The sequence below is a fragment of the Brassica napus genome, chromosome C5, assembly GCF_020379485.1.
Source record: "Brassica napus cultivar Da-Ae chromosome C5, Da-Ae, whole genome shotgun sequence".
Taxonomy (NCBI): Eukaryota; Viridiplantae; Streptophyta; class Magnoliopsida; order Brassicales; family Brassicaceae; genus Brassica; species Brassica napus.
Window position 1 is genome coordinate 51,902,069 of NC_063448.1, and position 22,527 is coordinate 51,924,595.

Here is a 22,527-nt window from a genome sequence, read left to right on the forward strand (position 1 = left end):
TTATTACTTGATTAAACATATCTAAACCAATTATATCGACTTAGACAAATTTTAATAGATTTAGAACGGTTTAAACCAATTTGAATCACGTAGATCAGATTTTAAGATGCTAAAAATCAGATTTTAAGTATTTCGACTATAAACGTATGCTGTCTAAGGACATCTCCATCTCTATTCCATAATTTACTCTAGAAATGAAGTGAAAAATAAAGTATGAACAAAAAATAAAAAAAATCACTTCATTTATAGAATAAACTTTTATTTTTTGTTCATACTACATTTTTCAGTCTATTTTTGGAGTAAATTATGGAATAGAGATGGTGCAAGGACCGTCTAGGTGCCACTTACACCTATTTTTAGAACATTGGATAACATTAACTTATAAGTGTCACTTTTCCATCTCTGCTAAATGAATTTGCATATGTAAATTTTCCTTACATCCGTAAGTGGATGGTGGCCTTTATTATATGTCAGCATCGGACGATGCGAGGCGGTGATCCATGCATATTTATGCCACTATGCGATTGATAATTATTGATCTTTTGAAAAAATTTACAATAAACACAAAAATTCGTGAGTGTAAATGATGATTAACTTTCTGTCATGCAACAGCAACAGCAACAGCAACTTTAGTCGCCCCAGGAATATTCACCACGCGCTTGTTGTATATTCAACACACCAATCAAACTTTATTCGTTTGCCAACCATATTGTTTTAAACTACTTTTGTTCGAGATTTACTTGTAAGAACATTTAAGTGGAGGAGTTTAAATTATTACGTGTAATCGTTAAGAAAGAGATACGATTTTGATATACAATGGCAAAACTCGTATTAATAAATGGTCGGTTGACCATGCATGTTTGTTTCCTAAATAGAAGACCGACTTCCCAATAATGGAAACATGATTCACTGAATTTGAAAACACATGTACATAGGTAGCCCCAACTACATATTGTAACAGCAATTTACTGAAAATTAATTCATTTTAAAAGGAAAAGATGTAAAATAATATTTAAAACACAAAGCAAAGCATTAACTAAAATACACAAGCTAGCTAGAAGGGTGCGGGTTGAATTTATGAAAACAATAATATTTTGTGATTATAAACATTAAGTGTTTTATTATACATTTTTTTCATTTTAATAATAGTTTAAAATATGTACATATCGAGTAATAACCACTTACCGGTACCTTATGTGGGATGAACGTTGTATATATAAATGACTTTATATATATATATACATATATTTTTTTTGACGTCAATGAATTTATATATTATTACTTATTTTGCGTTTTTTTACATATTATGTAACAACAAATAATAAATATATATTAAATAATTGAGAAATCGTTAACTATCAAATATATAATTAAATTGGCGTAAACACATAAATCAAATAAATTATTATTGTATATTTACTATTATACTATGGTAAATAAATCTAAACAATTACATTTATCTATTTTGTAGATAATTAAATTTAAATGATATTAACATAGATATATGTAATATATTTTAATATGGTTATCTATTAAATGAGACTTCATAATCATGTGGTTTTATGATCATTGATATCTTTTATAACAATTGTTTAAATCATTGATAAAATAAATTCAATGTGAGACTTTTAATAAGTTTAAAATTTATAAATGTTCTTGAAAACTCATTGCAAATTTTTAAATTAAAATATATATATATATATATATATATATATATATATTCAAATATCTAGTAGATGAGATTTATTACTCATATAGTTTTAAGATCATGTGTATCTTGTTATAATAAAAATGTTAAATCATTAATCAAAAAAGAATTAATATGAGGATTTTAACAGTTGTAGTAATTTATAATCGTTTTTAAAATAAAAATACACCATATACAAAAAGTCTAAATTTTAATTTTATGATTAATTTGATTATTTAATTTATTTTAATAATATAAATTAAATAAAAATGATGGAGAATACACAAATTATTATAAAAAAATATTATTAAAATCGTTAATTATTATATATATTAGTCATATTATACTGATATGTTATGGAATTTAAACCATCAACGTAAGATTTTCTTGCTATTGAGCGAGATTTGCCGGGCACATGACAACTTTTAATAAAATACTGAGTTTTGTTGTAAAATATACATAGAAAATAATGACAACTTAATAGTATTCATTTTACCTATAGTAAAGAGATATTCACTTTGACACAATTTAACATTTTCATAACATTAAGCATAATTAACCAATATATATATTAACGGTGTGTTATCAAAAAGTCATATCCTTGTATACCAAACATTATTTTGATTTTCTTAAAAATTATCATTGAGATGAAAATGGTATATGTATATATGTGTGTGCATAAATAACTACTGACGGTAGTTATAACGATTAACTTATTGATACTGATTTACTCATTGACTCACAACTTTCTATTTGAACTTTGTAGCAATTAGAATATAACCTCGTACGTTTTATATGCTACATTACACGATAAAAAATAAAATGTATGAGTTTCATATTTAAGTATTTGTATTCAGTGACCAAGATAAAGCAAAGCATTCATATAAGCATAATCAACAGTGAAAATACATATTTTTAGAATTTCTAATATCCCAAACCCCATAGCGTCGTCTCGCTAGAAAATAATCAATCTATAAAGCATTAATCTCTTAAATTAAGATTTAATAAGAATAATATAGAATCACACTGTATAATATAATCAACACATGCCATGAAGAGAAAGAAGCCATGTCCTATAACATATGTATAACTGGAAGAACGCATCCCTGCAATGACAAAAATTGATTTCATAATTTTAATACATGAAAAGATAATGAAACTGCAAAATACTTATTTAAAAACAATGTTTAGGTGGTAAGTTGCTGGAAGATAAGATAAAGAAACAGAGCTGTCGTGAAGAAGGAAAAAACAGAGCAAGTAAGGTAGACCAAAGCACACTGAAAATTCAAGCCAAGATATTAGTGAGTTCAGACAGCAAACAACTTATCTGAAAACAACCTCGTTAGTTCAGCCAAAGCATAAAAGCTTCATCTTTACAAACACACCATATAAGACGGTCAAAGAGTCTTCCTTTTGCCTTGATGAGAGAATAGCATATTAGCGTTTGTATAGAGTTGATACATATGATGTCTAGAGCTTTAAGTGTTTTGATATCGTCACAATTCAATTCAATAATATATTGTACACGGCACAAACCTTGGATCCCCGCAGCATCCGCAAGCTCCTACAGATTCACAAACAGGAAGCCCTTTTAACATCTCTCCTAATTTACCTCCATCATTGAGCTTCTTGATCTCCTCCATGCCACCAACGTGGACTCCTCTTATCAACACCTGAGGCAAACAAACAGGTTTCTCTTCACCTAGTGCAATCTGAACTATTTCCTGTATTTGGAGTCCATTGAGATGTCACGCTCCTCTACCGCAACCTAATACCCTCTCAACACCGTCCTTACGCAGCAGCAATCCTCATAAGTCTTTCGGATTCCTCTGAGGCTAGTGAAGTACAGTACTACCTTGTTCTTGTCGTCCTCTGTTTCATAAAGGTTAGGTTTCTCTTCCTCTTCCAAAGACTTAGAAATCAAACGTACGGATTCTGGTAAATTGGTTGGTTTTGTGGCTTTGCTTAGTTGTTTTGAAGACAATGCTCTCTTGCCTAAAGAGAGTTTCAAATTTACTCTTGGATTGTCACAGCCTTACTCTTTTGCATGCGGAGAGAATAACGACTATTATTTCCGTACCTATAACATGAAGTTCAGCGTTCTGCCTTCAGCCTGAGTCCTCTCCTCTATCAACCCATATCATTATCAATCGCAGCTCGTGAGTACTGGAAACATTAATTCATATTGTTTGCTTCCGTGTGTTCTCTGCACGACACGTATGTGAATACTCAAATAAAAGCTTCTCATGATGCCACGTCAATGCTACCAATAGACATTTAAGGAAACCCTTAAAAATGCTTCTTCTTTAATATATAGGGGATAACATTTTTGATATAATAAATATTAAGCATGATTCATAAACAATATGTGGTAACTCGGGCTAAGGCATAACTAACATGACAGGTTCGTGTGGGTAAATTTTGTGATGGACAAGTATGAACTTATTTCATTGATGTTTTTTTCTTCTTCTGGTTTGGACTTTTCCTTTTGGTAGGATCTCATTTACTTAAAAAAAAAGAAACGAGACTATGTTTCTATATTAAAAAAAAAAAGAAACGAGACTATGTTTCATGATAAAAACCATGTGATAGTTTTTTTTTTATGAACTATATAACAAACCATAAATATTCCTTGAATGTTTCATGACTACTTAAACTTTGTTTTAGACAAAAAAAAAAAAAAAGTTTGAGGAAGGTGGCGCAGAAACTCCCCGTTTTGAGAACTTGAGTCAAAAACTTATCAAAAGCAAAATTTGTGACCACTACTCTACAATTACTGGATTCATCAAAGCTTCAACATGGTTAATCTTCTCCCGTCGATCATACCCCATTTTCACCACATCAAGATCAATACACATCTTTACTACCTTGAGATCTGAACATATCTTTTCCACATTTCCCTTGGATCGATTTCATAATCCCTCACTTCCTGAAAAAAACAAAGAGAAGATTGCAATGATATAGCAATAACGTACGGTCATAAAAGTCTCTTGCATTTGTATATTGATCTAATTTGCATTTCAGGATGTGGCATAATGAATACGTAATATTAAGTCACTACTTTAGCTTCTAAAATAGCAAGAATTTTCAAGAATCACAATTCAAAATGCTTCTTTTGATTTTGGATAAATATGTACCGCTTCTCTTTTGCATTCGCTTTTTCCGGCATACTGTTGTTGGAACCTAGCTCGAGCTTTCAAATCACTTGCAAAAAATTACGCTGGGAAAAGTTAAACACACATTCATCAGTACTCAGTACCTTATAACATCGGCTTCATTTCAAGTGTCCATTTCTCTATGTTAAAATGGAATGAGCAGCGTTCAGCCCATATGATTAAAAATACACAAATAACAATAATGTTTATTCAACTTTTTGGACTCTGGTTTACTAAACATAAATCTCTGTATACCGTCTTCAGATTTTCGTTGAATCCATAAAGGCGAATACAGAAAATTAAGAAAGTATTAGCAAAATTGTAAGAGCACGTTTACAGAAAACTGAAATTAGAGGCTTTACTAATTATAATGACGACCAAAATAATAAACATAATTACCAACAGAATAAACCTCCTAAAAATGTCAAACTCATTTCATCATCTTCTCTTCACCATTTTGTTCCTACTAGACTCAAACTAAACGGTGCCGTTCTAGTAGCTGCATAGTTCCCAAGTTCACCGTTTCCTTCTTCTACAAGTAAGATACGGAGCCAGCGGCTGTTGTGCGGCGATACGATGTAGGAGTTTGAGTCGGACGCTTCCACGACAACCTCGTTCACTCTTTCAGCAATGTCCGGCCAGTTCTCAATGGATCAAATCTTCTTTTCCCGACAGAACCGTGCCTCGGACAGGACCCCATCCCCGGAACCACCACAACTTTCCGTTCAATCTCCGGCGCCTCCGTTAGCGCCAATACTTGAACGGCGCTCACTGATCTCTCTCAACAGATCCGCTTCCTTGCCGCTCAAGCTAGTGCCACGTGATCCGACAAAGAACCGAGTCACGTGTCCGGTGTGAAGGTAGATTGGCTTCCAACCTAAAACCAATTGGTGATAAGTGGAGTGGCTCATCTATCTTATATATTACTAAAGATCCCTTCCAACTACCGATGTGGGAGACTTTGTGTCTAATACGCCCCCTCGAGATGATGGCTCTTTGAGCGTCAATCTCAGAATGCTCAGGCAAGGATCGGGTTGGACTGCGTGGATCGGGCTGGACTGCGTGGATCGGGCTCTGATACCATGTGAAGGTAGATGGGCTTCCAACCTAAAACCAATTGGTGATAAGTGGAGTGGCTCATCTATCTTATATATTACTAAAGATCCCTTCCAACTACCGATGTGGGACACTTTGTGTAATATCTGGTCCGTTCTGGCGCTGGTTCTTGTCGGGTCCGATTGAAAGCGGGTTGGTTGGAAAAAAAATAAAAGAACCAGTGGGAATAAATCATTTTCTAAACCTAAACCCAACAAGAGACTTGTCACATTCACAACCCTTTTCACCGAGTTATCTAACAATCTAACTCGCTTGAAGAAGAGCTTGATCAAGCCCAATCAAACGATTCATATCAAGAAACATCAGACACAGATCATCATAGACCTGAATTTTAGTTACCAACCACAAGCACGACTATGAGCAGCCAAGAGAACCCTCGAGCCTAAGAACGAGAACACTCGGAATAAGAAGAAGAAAAGACCGAATCTGTTTTGGAGGAGCCAAAGGTTAAATGGGCACAGGGGAAGACAGAGTACAAGTCATTCTCTACACTGCCGTGCTAGACAAGCTCGATTCCAATGATCTCGGATCATGTAGCGAACCCCAGGGATTTCCTTGCTAATCAAGAAACATACCTGAAAATATAAAGAAGTTGCAGAGTGGAAGTATAACTCAAGAAACAACAATACGAATCAGTAGAATAACAAAGAAACCGACTCGGAGATGATTAACCACAAAGACTTCAAAATGAATGATAAAAAACGTTTAGGTAAATTGAAAATAAGAAATATTATTTTCATTTTACTCCTTCAAAAATTCAAGGCAATAGAAACAGTAACACCAAAATAAGATTAGATCAAATCAGAAATGCTATTGTCACTGTCTTCAAAGATAAAAAAGACTACATCAAATCGTCTGCAAAAGATTAGATTCTCATGTCAAATCATCATATACTAAAGATAAAAGGGAACCCTCAGCGTGTTAACAGATTCAGCTGGAAGGCTTTGCTTCAACCTGTAAAAGCACAAGCAAGACCAAAAATGATCCCCTGATTACTGCCACCTTCTGCTGAAAACCTGTAAAACGTTCTTGGATTCCACTTGTACTGAAATAGTGCAGCCACGGTCTCATTGCTATCAAGTCTTGATTGGTGTTGGTGGATCTTTGGCGAGACAATTCAACAGCATATGCAGAGTTCATGACCGATTGGTGAAGATAAACTTTCAGCAGATCAGCCCTCCTATTATAGCTATATGCAACAGAAAAAATAATAATTAAATTTAGTACTATTAAAGCAAATATAGTTAAGAGGCAAGCATAGATCAATTTCTGCTGAAAACCTGTAAAACGTTCCTGGATTCCACTTGTACTGAAATAGTGCAGGCACGGTCCCATTGCTATCAACTCTTGATTTCACCAATACTTCTGATCCAAACCTATGCTCATAACCAATGCTAATCCTGCTGGTGTTGGTGGATCTTTGGCGACACAATTCAACAGCATATGCAGAGTTCATGACCGATTGGTAAAGATAAACTTTCAGTAGATCAGCCCTATTATAGCTATATGCAACAAAAAAATATATATTAAATTTAGTATTATTAAAGCAAATATAGTTAAGAGGCAAGCATAGATCAATAAGGATATACTCAATAACCTGTTGAAAGAAGCTATAAATTTATCAGAAATCAAACTTGAAGCAAAATCCATGCTTCTAAAGCTTTGGGTGGTCACATCAAACGAAGCATCAAATCCAAGGGACCAAAGGTGATTCCCAACTACTTCAGAGAGAGCAAACAGAGGATTACGGAACAAACCGAAGCTTGTGGTGAAATTAGCAATAGCATTGGGATGCACGTAACCCAAGCTAACCTCAAATATAGGAAAAGGTTACTAGACAATCCAAAACTAAATACACAAAACAAGTAGGATCATACCTTGCTAGAGCTTTGGTCCGGAAAAGACGCAACCAAACCGCCACTTAGGCCACCCGCATCAACTGATGATCTCAATCGAATCTGGAGAATGAACATTTAAACAATATATTCAGACAAGAAACAAACAGAACAACAATATAATCAGAGACAGCAATTGATTAAAAAAACTTACAATGTTGTCGACACCATACTTGAGTTGAGCATTTGGAATTTTGTATTTCAAGCCAAGGGAGAAACTTCCAAATGCATGTTTATCGTTTCCATTTTTCAACAAACTTAACATTTACCCTATAGGGGTCGAAATTGAGGCTCGCTTTCAACCCCTGTTGGTAGTCGGTGAACAAGAGATCTACAGAAACGCAGGCAATTAAAACACACTAAAATGCAGGCAATTAAACAAACAAAAACGCACTATCAAGTAGAGGTTTGAGTTACCTCTAGCCTGTTTGCCAATGTCAGAGAACTGAACGAGTCCCTTTGTTCCTTCCCCTCGAGAAAAAAAATAACTATTCAACTCTGAAGGATAGTAAGATCTGACTAGAGTAGCAATCGAGTAAGCTCGGCCCAATTGGACTGTATACCCAAATACATAAACACACAAAGCAATTGACTGATTTAAGCATTGAAATTAAAAAACTGTAGCAATCAAAATTAATAGACAGATAAAAAAACAATGAAAATATTATATATCGTATATATATCAAATGAAGTTGAAGAAAAAAATTAAATAAAAAATCAAATGAAGTCAAACAAATTAAAATCCAAAAAGTAACTAAAATGCTTATGCATTTAGATATGTGAAAGGGCCCTTTGGTCACAAGGATAATAATAATGTTAGCATTACAAAAATCACATTATATAAAATAGCAAAGGTTATTGACATTAATAATGGAAACCGTAAAAATACAAATCAAATAAACATTGAACCTCTCTGTAGCAATCTAAACTTACGAGCAAGCATAAATATTAGATCATACATACATACATAAATAAAAATCAGGTCAGACAAACTATAATCCAAAAAAACAAAAGAAATTTTAGAAAAAACAGTAACATTAGAAGAAAAATCCCATTATAACCAATCTATAACAATAAAGTTAACAATTCTCCATTCTCGACCCCCACCTCAGCATTGCCTATCTTAGAATTGGACACGTGTTATCTATTTTTCTTCTCCTACTCCATGTTAAAAAAAATAGCGTTGGTCTCTTTTTTTTTTTAAACAGCAAGCAACAGCAAGCGTTTGGGCTTCACAGATATGTTTGTGTTTGAGCCTTTCCAAAAACTAATTCGTTTGGCCCATTTCCTTTAGAGTTTTCTCCATGCCGTAGTAACAATCACCATTCCTCGCAGTTCTTCCTTTCTTTTTCTTCTCACGGTGGCAGTTTTCATTCTTCGCTATTCTTCCATTCTGCAACGGCGAGCGTATCTGTTTCTCATCTCTTTAATCACAACATTAACCCCAGCCCCACTACTCTCCCCACCCTCCGTCAATTAAACATCATAATTATCATGAAAGCTAACCTCTTGGAGCTTTATACTATAGATATGTTTCATCTCTGCGATGAAGATCCCAAACAGCTAAAAAAATCTCAAACTCCAGACGTTCTAAAGCTTCAAATCTTGCAATGGCTAATTCCTACACGCTTCTTGCTGACTTAAGGGCGGGGCGTTGTTCAAACACTGTTGAGGTCCGTCTTCTCCGGTTCTGGGAGGCTCGGAACACCAAGAAAGGAGGCGACCTATCGACATGCTCTTCTTGGATGAACATGTGACTTTGATTAACCCGATTTTGCTATTGTAACAGATTATGATGTTTATTTCGATTATTGCAATTGATTATTTCCACACAATATAGTCGACGCTTATCCATGGAACCGTGAATGCGACCCGCAGCCAGACGTACCGACAAGATTTCAATGAGGGATTCATTTACTCTCTTAGTGGATTTGATGTTACACGTAGCAACAACAATTTCCGTCTGTCTGATGCCCTTGTCTCTATTCGCTTCGGCGAGGGCATAAGGTTCACTCAAGTTACTGATTCTGACAAGGTCATACCAACTGAGATGTTTCGCTTCCGGAGCTACGACCAGCTATTAGCACTTACAAATACCAACAGACAACTGCCAGGTTGCTGTTTACATTTTCTAAATCTAACTATTTAACAGTTCTTGACTTATATTTGACGTAATTGTGTTTTTAAACATCCAAGATATGCTTGGTGAGTTAAGTGCAATACGAAGTACTTAATAAATATACAGAAAACTCTCTAAAAATGTTTAGATGTTTAGTTTTTTTTCCTATAAATATACAGAAAACTCTCTAAACATATGTTTTACAAAAAAAACATCTTCTATTTTAAATATGAAAACTAAGGCTTTGTTAATAACAGGAAAAACGGTGGAGGGTGGTTGCTCGGAAAGGAAAAGGCCAATGTTTATCATTTCATCAAAACTCAGTGGGATGTGATGACGTAGTGACGAAGCCTGCCGTGCCTTCTGTCCAAAACAGTATAACAAGGGGTTGGTAGGTGCGTTGTTGCGAAAAAAAAAGGACCAATGGCATGCCAATGTGAATATAAATGCTTTTCTTTATCAAACTAAAACTCAAATAATATTTATAATAATATTACGTATTTGTCAAAGAAAAGAATAAGAATGTTAATAAATTTTTGCTGATGTTTTTAGCAAGGTGTAATATGTTACTGAATAAAAATAAAAATAAATATTGATATATATATCTTCCTTTTTATTTTTTGAACAATAGCTTGAATCAACAAAAATATTATAGTAGAATCAATTGCTAATCAATATCCTACTATATAAAAGAGACTAAATTCAAGGCTTTTGGGACTATCCACCTCAGCCAAAATATTCTCATCCAAAAAAAATTAGAAATAAATGTCATTTAGAAGATAATTAACTAATATACGACTTTTGATATTTCTAGAAATTTCAAATTTGTAACTGCTAATTTATTAATGGAATCATATATCTATATTGAATTATGTTCTATTTTTAATCGTTAGACTTCAAGGGTAAATAAATTATTAATTTATAATATATATAGTTTATAACTTTATATTGTAGTTATAAATAAAGAGAAAATAACCGGGGAGGGTGAAGAAGCTCATGTAAAATTATGTAATTAAAATGGTAAAATGGTGAGTATGATGAGGTGAATCTAAGAAAATTTGTTGTACAAATTTTGGTGCTTTATTTGTCCATTATAATGATTTAAAATAAAATATATATTCACATAAATAAGTCAATATTTGTTGTTTTTTTTTTTTGTAAGATGTTAAGATTATCATTTTATGAAAGGTTACACTGTTGTTTTTAAACAACTTATTACATCAAGGAAACAAAAACAACCAACAACAACTCAAAGTAAAAAAAAAAGCCTTAAGGAGGTCTTATACAAGAAAGATAAAAAGAAGTAGAGAAGAAGAGAAAGAAGAACTTGCCGGGTAAGAGAGGAGACGGTCACGCATCATACGGTCGAGAGAGGCAAGGATGACTGATGAAGGTGAGGAGACAGCTGTGAACACACGAGCATTACGCTCTTTCCACAGCAGGTAGATGGCTGACTGAAAATAGAGCTTGATGACTGGAGTAGCATGCGCATCTGCGTTGACGCGGGGTTGATTGATCCAGGCTGCAACAGAGTGTAGATCAGCCTGAGGAGAAATCCAAACTTCAGCAGCAAAAGACTCCTATATCAAGCGAAAGAAAGAGCATCAAAGAAGAGATGATGGTGAATCTCTATTTCCAGATTACAAAGGACGCACGTTCCAAAGACATTTAACCCCCAATGCCTCAAGCGATCCTTGGTTGGCAGTCTTCTCCGCAAAGCCAGCCATGATATAAACGCATTACGTGGAATATGTTCCTTGAACCAAATAGTCTTGTGCCAATATTTATTGTTGATAGTGTTTATATTATTTTCTGACATTAGTATCCATATTTTTTTTAGTAAACTGATTCAAAGAGATTAGTTTGTGGAGCTAACCAAACGAGGATTATAGTGTTTACTTTGGAAAAAGTAATAGGTTGAATGATAGATGACGTGCATGCTTTTTCACATGGAAATCTGCACATACATTAAAATTGTAAGATTTGAATCATAGAGAAAATATAGTATATATGACTGAAGTTGGTCCATTCCGAAACTACAGATTCTAAAATTCTTCTTTGTCAAAATGCATAGATGTGAATCTTACATGAATAGAGTTCTCCATTGCTTATACCAGTGTAATAAACTCCGTGTGTAAAGAAGAAAAAATGTTATATAAGTGAAAACAAAAATTATGATTTTTTTTCTTGTGCCTATAGGTTCTTCGCAATTTGAAGAAGAAAGAACATATTGTGTAAAAATCTTTGGCTCGGTCAAATTTTATCCAGTTGTTTATAAAACTGTTGTTATCTGATTCATGTAATTTTTCGATTTAAAAGCTCAAAAAACCCATCTATGCTGATTTTTTGATATTTTTTTCTGTGATTTGAATTTAAAAAAAGATAAAACTTTCGATAAGTTATGTAAACTCAGAACAAGTATTTAGCTTTAGAAAGCATTTACATGTTTCAAACTTATAATATATACATATATAATGTTTAAAATTATGCATATAAAACCTGTGTAAAATGTGCCTGAATATGTTTCTCTTCTTTAATGTGTTAATCGTACTATATATAACATTATTTTAAAATTTCAAAAAGTTTATGTTACATACAAAAAACCATCAATAAAAATATAATTCTCCATCTACAACAAGAAAAATGAAAAATTATAAAGATATAAATTTAAATTAAGAAAAACTAACATTGGAAAAAACAAGAAGTTAATGTAAAAGAAAAAAACCGAAAAATAATATTATAAATAAAATAAATTTATAAGACACAATCCGCGCGAAGCGTGGAAAAAATCTCTAGTACAATACTAAAAGGGGATATAGTTCAAGGGAAGAGTGTCCACGTAGGATCAAAAAATCAACTAATAAAAAAGTTTCTTTTTGCCATGTCAGCCGGGCTTTGTAATGTTGGGCTTCGTTGTTTTTTTAGCCCAAATGTTGATCAAGATTTTTAGCATTCAATTTTAAAATACGTAAAGTCTATTTCTTGATAAATCTCAGGACTTGGGAGCATTTCTAAACGAAAGATTGAAACTTTTTTTTTCCAGATTGATTCTAGAGAGAAGACTGACCAGTGAGCGAAGAACTCCAAAACGGCGAACTTGGCAGAGGTGTCTTGGAAAACTGAATCAAAGTTGATCGCGTTCGGCTCGACGGTGTTATCTTTCTGATCCGCGATGACGTTACTACCGATGTCTCGGAGAATCGAGCGCGATCCTAGGGAAAACGAAGTCGCGGCAGCAGCTTCAAGGCTTACCAAACCCACGAAGAAGAAGAGGTGTATCAAAGACATCGAAACCAGTTGATTATAAACAAGCTGATCCGAAAGCTCGAAGCTTTAAAGTAATCTTCTCTCCTAAAGTTTCCGAGTGAAGATCTAAGAGCGACAGAGCTTCCCTCCTTCCGTTGCGGAAAACGAAGGTCTCTGTTTTGAAACGACAACGCTTTGACCGGCGACGATGTTTGTTCTCCGACTACTTTTCGTAATGGGCTTCGTTTATACTGTTATTGGCCCATTACTAATTACTCATCGTCCTAAATAAAGGTCCGTCTACGAACCGGAGATAGGCGACCGGTTGTTTTGTCCACGCGCCGCTGAGCTAGAGGACAAAAAGAAAGTGAGTGAGCAGCAGCTGAGTCAGCAATGATCTTAGAAAATCGACAAAGTGACACCAACCACAAGTCAACACCATCTGTCTTGGTCATAAGGACACACAACAACACACCTCACACATTAACATACTCAACTTTATATCATCGCCACTTCTCTTGCATTATCAATTGTTTTTTTGGCAGCAAAGGACAATAGAATGTATCGATCATGTGCACATCCTCTACCTCTAATAATAATACGGTTTACTACAAGAAAATAATAATGAAAACTGTAATAACAGGGTCCACGTGCATGAATTCATTTTCTGATATCATGAGAAGTGGCAACATGTATTGCATTTGTTATATACTTTCTTTTATCATGCGAATTTCCCACTTCTTTCTCTCTTTTTTTTTCTAAAAATCATAACAAAAACCCCAATAATTCCAGTTGTCAACATCGTTAATTTACTTTTGGACATGTTCAAATAATTTTGTTTTTGTTAGAAAATGACTAAAATTTTGTTTTCTATCAAAAAGATCTCAATACTTACAGTGGTTTGGGGGTGTATTATTGATAACAGAGAAGTAAAGGTGAAGAAGTAACTAATCATAGTATAACAGGCGTCGAATTATGCAAAAAACATAACATTGAAAAACATAATACATAATATATTAAAAATTAAGTATTAAATATCAAACAAGTAATAAAAGGAGGATATAAGCCTTAGATAGAGTGTCCACGTAGGCGAAAATAATCGACCAATGAGAAACTATATTTTTGCCATGTCACCTCCTCTATTTGTTTTTACAAAATGATGCTTTAACTTTTTACTTAAACAATTATAACCGAAAATATTTTTTTTGTGAAAATATATTATTTATATAAATATAATTATATTTTTTATTTACATAATAGTTTGTAAAGAAATATTTAGTGTAAATAATATCATAATTTTATAAAATACTAAAATAAATTGGGTTGGTTTTCAACTTTCACAAATAAAAAATATTATTTGTAAACTTAGAAAAAGAATATATCAACAATATTCTTTTTTCAGAGAGAAAATAGAAAAATACATCAGAGACAAATCCATCTTTATTATGAAATTCCTCAATTTTAGAGAAAAAAATAGAGGAATACATACATTGGAGATGGTCTAAGGCATGGCCGACGTACATGATCGACGTTGAGATATCAGCTTTTCTGATTCTAACTATTCTAATGTTTTAATATAATTTGAATTTTCACTTTGCTTTATAATATAATGGTTTAAAAGTGTTTTTTGTTTCACTATATAAATTGTTTTTATATTTCAATGTAACTTTATACTTATTGGATATTGTGTGGCCAATCAAATTATGTAAATTAATGTGTAAATGATTAAATTTATATATTAAATGACAGTTTTCTAAAGTAATAACTTTTAAATATTACACATTTTAATTAAAACTGGAGGATATAAGCCTCAGATAGAGTGTCCACGTAGGCGAAAATAATCGGTCAATGAGAAACTATATTTTTGCCATGTCATCTCCTCTATTTGTTTTTACAAAATGATCATTTAACTTTTCACTTAAACAATTATAACCGAAAATATTTTTTAGTGAAATATATTATTTATATAAATATAATAATATTTTTTATTTACATAATAGTTTGTAAGGAAATATTTAGTGTAAATAATATCATAATTTTATAAAATACTAAAATAAGTTGGGCTGGTTTTCAACTTTCACAAATAAAAACTATTATTTGTAAACTTAGAAAGGAATATATCAAGAATATTTTTTTTTATGAGATAAAATAGAAAAATACATCGGAGACAAATCCATCTCTATTATGAAATTCCTCGATTTTAGAGAAAAAAAATAGAGGAATACATTGGAGAAGGTCTAAGGCATGACCGACGTAAATGATAGACGTTGAGATTTCAGCTTTTCTAATTCTTACTATTCTAATGTTTCAATATAATTTGAATATTCTCTTTGTTTTATAATATAATGGTTTAAAAGTATTTTTTGTTTCACTATATAAATTGTTTTCATATTTCAATGTAAATTTATATTTATTGGATATTGTGTGGCCAATTAAATTATGTAAATTACTGTGTAATTGATTAAATTTATATATTAAATGACAGTTTTCTAAAGTAATAACTTTTAAATATTACAGATTTTAATTAAAATTGATTACATTTTGAAACCGATAGAGTAATTTATAAACTAACTCTATATAGATATGGGTGAAAAATTGTAAAGTGGTCACACCTTGAATTTCTCTCATTATGTGCATTCCTAATTGAAGGAGATAATCTACATCTAATATTATGTTACTCTAAGTATATTAGAAATGGTCGAACCGTAAACCAATTAAAGATGATGTAAGGAAGAAATAAAGATGTATTTCCAGTTATCATAAATATAGAATCAATTAACAACAACTTAATTATGTCCAGCATATGACAATAGAGAAGCGTTTTCATACCTTCTAATATTATAATATCTCACTATATTAGTGGCTAAATCAGTTTTCTCTAACACAAATACTCACTCTATTCTTAGAATTTAAACTTTTCTATCTGATAATATTAGTAGTTTGATCCCAAAAAAAGAAACGGTCGAACTGTACATTGTAATTGGAGAAAGAAAACGAACAAAAACCAACCGAAGACTTTTACGGTATATGAAACAAAAATTGGAAGTAGCAATTCTCTCCAATTAAAGAATAAAGCAATAAATTGTAAAAATACAAAATAAAACAAAAAATATATACATAAAGAAAGATTTAGTAAAATAAAATCATAATATAATTTCCACAATTGATAGTGCTCAGTTACACTAAAAAGTCTAACTTTAGAACATACACAGTTTTATTTACATCTTTAAACTTATTATCTAATTAAAATGATTCTAAAAAGTGTCAGCATGAAGAGTTAGAAAATATACGATAAAATATAATACATAACGTTAAAAATATATTATCACTAATCAATAAAAAATCATGTTAGTAGTAATAAAAATGAAATGACAACTCATTTATTAAAACCATAGAACGACACGCAACAAGGTGTTATTTAATATACAAACTACAAATTAATATGCTCAACGCAAACACACATAAAAATAAGACATCATATTTGGATATATTTAAATAAATAATTTTAAATATATTATATTCTTAATAATTTTAAAATTACTTAAAAAGAAACTAAATTATTATAAAATTAATATACAAATAAAACTAAAGAAATATTTTGTAACGTAAAAATAATAAATTAATAAAAAATATATTATGTTAATAAAATAGATTTTAGATTTTAAAGACTTCTAATTCATGTAATATTACAAAATTCAAAATTTGTTTATTACAATTAATATTTTACCATTAGATATATTAAAATAATATTCTAGATCGATATTCAATTGTCAGTTTTCAACTATTACACGTAAAAAATATTATTAAGTACGTTTTTTTTAAAAGGGGGTTTTATATTTTAAGTAGGTTATTGGAGTACTTTTTATTTTCGTGAATTTATTCGAGATGAGGTTCTGATCTTTTAAACTAAGATAATTTATGTTCTATACATAATTATATTTTTTTTACATAACTCTAAAATCTCGAACTTAATTCTTCATATTTTATTAGTTAATTATGTTACATATAATAGAAATTTCTACTTCAAACTAAAAATATAAAAAAAAATCAAATTTAAAAATTAGTTATATATAATTTAACATACAAATAAAAAATGAAAAATGTAACAAATTTAAATATATTATCCGCACGTAGCGCGGAGAAATGATCTAGTTTCATTAAAATTGAAATGAAAATGGTATAAATTTAATTTATTTACTGCTTAGCAATCTTTTAGTTAAAACAAAACTTTTTATTGAATTTTTGCTTTTTTAAAGATATTTAATTAAAAAATTCAACTAAGTTTGAAATATATAAAAGATCAATTAAATAAAACGAGGGAATATAACATTACAAAAGGTTACGGTCTCATCTAAACTAATGAAGTCCGCAACGATCGTCAAAGCTATGCACATGTTTTTCTCCGATGTTATTCGTGGAAAAAGAAGAAAAAGAACAATGTATCCTAAAATTCACTCAAAAATAAGGTTTGCAAAAGTAGTAACTTGATTGAGAAGTAAACATAAAATAGAAAGATTTGGCTACAATCAACTATAGAAAATGGATGTTTTTATTGATGGTATCGAAGATGAATACAGGAGGTGCAAGACAACAATAGATTTTGAATGTTAATCAGAGTATAGTTTTGATATTATTGTAAGAGAATCCCTCTGGCTTATGTGTATGAATATGAATCATGTCTTATGTTAAACTCTCAAGTAGTATGATATGATGATGATCACACTAGCGTACTAATAATACATTCATTAACAAGTTTAGAAGTCTCTCACCATAATTGGATCATGAATCATCATCGTTCACACCACCAACAAACGACACTTACAATTCTGTTTAAAAGATAGAGATATTTGTCACCAAGCAGTGAAACAGCCAGCCCTTACAATAAACAACTACCTTTAAAAGCACCGTTGCTTGAAAGCCTTGTTAAGTTCGAGGAAAGTTAAAATGACAACTGTTTGTAGACTAATCCAGCTTCTATAGCTGCAATAAATAGTTGATAGAAGAAGCAAAGCAAGAACATCGTTACCAGCACTTTGTGGCTGATCAAGCTCAAAGATTCACCTAGCAACTTCTGGAGCAATCATAGTAGTCCTATGTTTTTCACTACAACATGTACTACTGCCATGAGGTTCCATAAAAGGAAGAAGAGCTCTGATGTCAACTATTGGTTGTCAAAAGCGAATCTTCACTTTGAATGTAGAAATAGTCTATGACTGTAGTTACGTGTTCACCGCATGAATGAAATTATAATTGAAACTTACCTTAAAATACAAAACCAACCAAACTGAATAATGTTTGGTGTAATCACTCAAATACAAAATATGTATAAAAAACCTTGAGAGTGGTGAATCTAATGACAGTACAATGTATCTTATATATATGCTTCAAGTATTGAAAACAAAGTTGGGGTTTCCATCTGATTGTATTCAGAGATAATGGTAACACAATGAATTGACATTAATAAGCAAAAAAAATCAGCTGGTCAGAAATAGATAAATCTGACAGCTTCTCTCTCTTTCTCTCTTTGCATGCTTCATTTCATTCTGATGTTACCTTGATCTGTCCATAGAGATTAGGGTCTGCTTCATAGTATACAACATCTCCTTCATCGCTCACAAAATGATCTTCTTTAATACTTTTTGCTAAGATTCCCAGTAAATGCAATGGCAAAGGTCCAGACTTATCAGGCTCCCTATAATACTTCCCTAATACTGGTTTAGCTGCTTCTGTCTGCAAAGGAGAAACAAGCAACCAAGAGACACACAGAGATAAGTTCTAAGCTTCTGTAGTAGCATGAACACACCAAAAATCAAACTTTCGTTTCAACTACTTACTGCTTCTACTAGATGATAATGTGGGATCTGAGGGAAAAGATGATGTATCACATGAGTTCCAATGTCGTGATGGATGTTGTTGATCAATCCGTAGTCACGGTCCAATGTTGTAAGTCCTCCTCTCAAGTAACTCCATTCCTGTTTCCGAGAGAGACATGAGAGTTTAGACAACCTTAAAGAGAGAGAGAGAGAGAGAGAGATAACATGGTGTTGTCTACAAAGGCCAAAGACTACCTTCCCACGGTACCAAGGGAGCTTATCTTCATGACCATGGTGATGCAGGTAAGTCACAAAGTCCAACCACATAACATTTATCTGTATTTTGACATTAAAAAAAACAATTGTGGTGTCAGGCAAAGGGAATAATATGAATCAGGGGAGTAACAGAGACGCATTACCCAGTAAGGAATCACATAAAGTTTCAGCATTTGCATTGGACCCATCACGAAGTTGAGACAGACAAGCAGAGCAGCCATTGCAGTCCAACAAGCGGTAGAAGTGAGAACATCATTTCTCTCTTTAGGAAGGAACAAGTCGCTGTCTGGATGGTAATGAGAACCCTTCTTCCCCGGACTTCTTGCCCACTGAAACATAATGAAGAAAACATGAGCCTTGTTTTTACACTTGATTTGTGTCAGCTTAAGCTATTAAAGTAACAAACAGATTAATTTTCTTTACCAAGTAGAAAGGGTAAGCGAGCATCACAAGAGGCAGTGTAAATCTAAAGAACCGAGTCGGTTTGTCTAAACTCTTGTAGATTTTCTCAGACATCTGCAGTCACAACAAACAGTATAAATAAAAGAAACACCACATGACCTGTGTTAATAACTTACAGGATGCCAAGATTCGTCGTTCTCAACATGTCCATGGTTCTGGTGGTGAGTTCTGTGGCTAATTCTCCTGCAGGTCAAAACAAAGTCACATACTTTATAACATGAAGAAGAAGAAGAAGATTTGTTCACATACTTTATAACATGAAGAAGAAGAAGAAGACAAAAGACTCTGCAAGTAGTTTGTGAGAGAAAAGCAAAACTAACCAGCCATGGTAAGGGACTAGAATAGAGGAATGAAGAAGGTGACCCACCACACTGTTCAACCTCGGGTCATTTGAGAAGCTACCATGTCCACTGAAACCCAACAAAAAAAAAAATGTTTTCACAATTAAGAACATCTAAAAGAAAAAAAAAAATAACTAGTTGCCAACTAAGTTTTGTCCACACGCAAACATGATGATGATGTAAAAGCCAAGATTTTTTTTTTGATTCAATTGGTTCCAAAATTGAAAAGTGGGTATCATCCAAAATTGACCAAATCACAAGGAAACATCAAAAAGATTGGATTTTTTTTAATATTTATTTACCAGTCATGGCCAAGAACGAAGAGAGCCCAGAACATGGTTCCTTGAGCAATCCAATAGAGAGGCCAAACGAGCCAATTGTTGAGGTAAGCAGCTCCAGCAGCCAACGCGAACACGATGGCGACGTCTCTGACGACGTAACTCATAGACTTCCATGGATTCTTAACCCAGCAATGCTTGGGTATAGCTGCTCTGATGTCCGCTAGGTTGAACGGAGGAGGGGCGCCTGGGTCGAATCTCTGCGTTTTGGGTTCTTCCTCGATTGGAGGAGATGATGAGGAGTCGACTGTTAGAGGTGTGCTCACATTCAACGCCCAGTTTCGAGAATTCAGACGAAGGTTGAGAGATGAGGAGGAAGGGGATTGTCTGAATTTGAAGGAGGTGGGTTTGTTGGTAGAGAGGAAACTGGATCTGGGTGTGGCGTAGATTCTGGGGAGAGGTCTTACTCCACATTCTGATAAGACCAAGTTCGCCATTACCAGAGCTCTCTCTCTCCCACAAGAAAAAAAGACTCTCTTTTATTCTCTCTCTCTCTCTTAATGTTATTAAATGAGAGGTTAATAGAAAGAGATGAGAGCAAGGAAGAGATAATGTAATGAGAGATTGATTATATATATCTATCCTCCTCCTCCACTTGAGCTAGAGAGAGAGAAAGGTGTAGACTTGTGCTTCTTGTTGCTTGTCGTCTCTCAGTTTATCTCTTCTCTTGCTATTCTCTGGTTCACAAAGTGTTTTCCTTTCTGAGGTTGTGAGTTTAGAATTACATTTATGCAACTAGTATATGTGCCTATATTGCAACTAAATTCACACGGTGGGGTTCTGTTTCGTGTGGGGAAGTTTTGAATTTTGACCACAATTTTTCATAATACTAATATTCAACACGTATTTAGCTGATGTTGTTGTTGTAGAGATAAAGTGGAAGTAAGAAAAACAATGAGGCATATGTTTCATGACCTATATTAAATATAACAAAAATAAATAATTCCTTTTGAGTTGAGGCACATTATTTAAATGATAAACATTGTTAGCAGGGAAAAGTAGAGAGTTTTTTTCGGCGAAGAAGCCATCTTTTGATAATTTGAGTCAACTACGTTTCTTTGTTTCATATGTTTACACCAATTGCTGCTTTTATTTTGATGGAGACTCGCAGTAATGTCAATAGTAGTCACTGTAGTCAGAACACCTAAGTGGAGTTTGATTTCATTTTGGTGATGTTGTTTTTTTGATTTAGATACTTTGAGTTGAGTTTTCTATAAAATTAAAAACTCTATTATCAAATACTAATATGAATATATACATATACATATGTGCAAGGTCGTCTCAAACTTTATTCAAAAAAGAAAATAAGACATTTTTTAATAATCTGAAATTATTTAGATTTTTTTACAAAATATCATTATAATATAAAATAATTAAATTTAACACCATTTTCTAGTTTTTAATTAATGAAAAATCACTGAACGTGATCATTTGGCATTTTCCAATGCAAAATCATCGATCAAATCATAAAATTTGATCATTCTTCTAGCTTTCTTAGGTTTCTTTGTTACGTTTATTATATCCATGACTTTTTTTTAAACACTGCATTCATTCAAACCTACAAAGACGAGATACATGGGTGAGATACAAAGCCACCAGCACACATCAATGTTTCTGGAAACAAAGCTGCAAAAGGTTTCCCAGAAACTAAAGCCCTAACAAGGAAAACGACAAGAACAACGACAAGAACAGACTAGAAGAAGTGAGTAAACAGATCAAAATAAACCTTCACCAAAAGTGAACAATAAAACATGATGATTAACAGAACTTCTTTGAACAAGGCAAAGCGAGACAGCCATTCTTGGATAAACCTTCGGTTTGCGATTACAATATGTAAATATAATAGAGTAACAAAATTTGGATAGTAGTTAGACAAAAAGTTATATACCCTTGATTAGACAAGGTACTCTTTTTTCTTGTCGAAGTTGTAGACTAGTTTTTTTCTCTGTGTTTGCTATTTTTTATTTAAAAAACAGTGAATGAAAATATATCTCGAAGTAGATAATCACTAATTGATAAAAAAAATTGAGAAAATACCTTACTAATTGATAATTGTTTCCTAAACATAATCAAATTAGA

The 22,527-nt window shown here is 32.5% G+C and overlaps 1 protein-coding gene across 1 annotated transcript; it reads right to left on the reverse strand.

Annotated features, from left to right (window-relative positions):
* Positions 1 to 18,744: 18,744 nt before the first annotated feature.
* On the reverse strand, positions 18,745 to 20,886 carry LOC106452545 (omega-3 fatty acid desaturase, chloroplastic). The gene is given in 8 exon segments (NM_001315836.1): positions 18,745 to 18,948; positions 19,053 to 19,190; positions 19,287 to 19,367; positions 19,451 to 19,636; positions 19,731 to 19,823; positions 19,886 to 19,952; positions 20,090 to 20,179; positions 20,413 to 20,886. Coding segments are annotated over 8 exon segments (1,320 nt in total). The 5' UTR covers position 20,886; the 3' UTR covers positions 18,745 to 18,756.
* Positions 20,887 to 22,527: the final 1,641 nt, after the last annotated feature.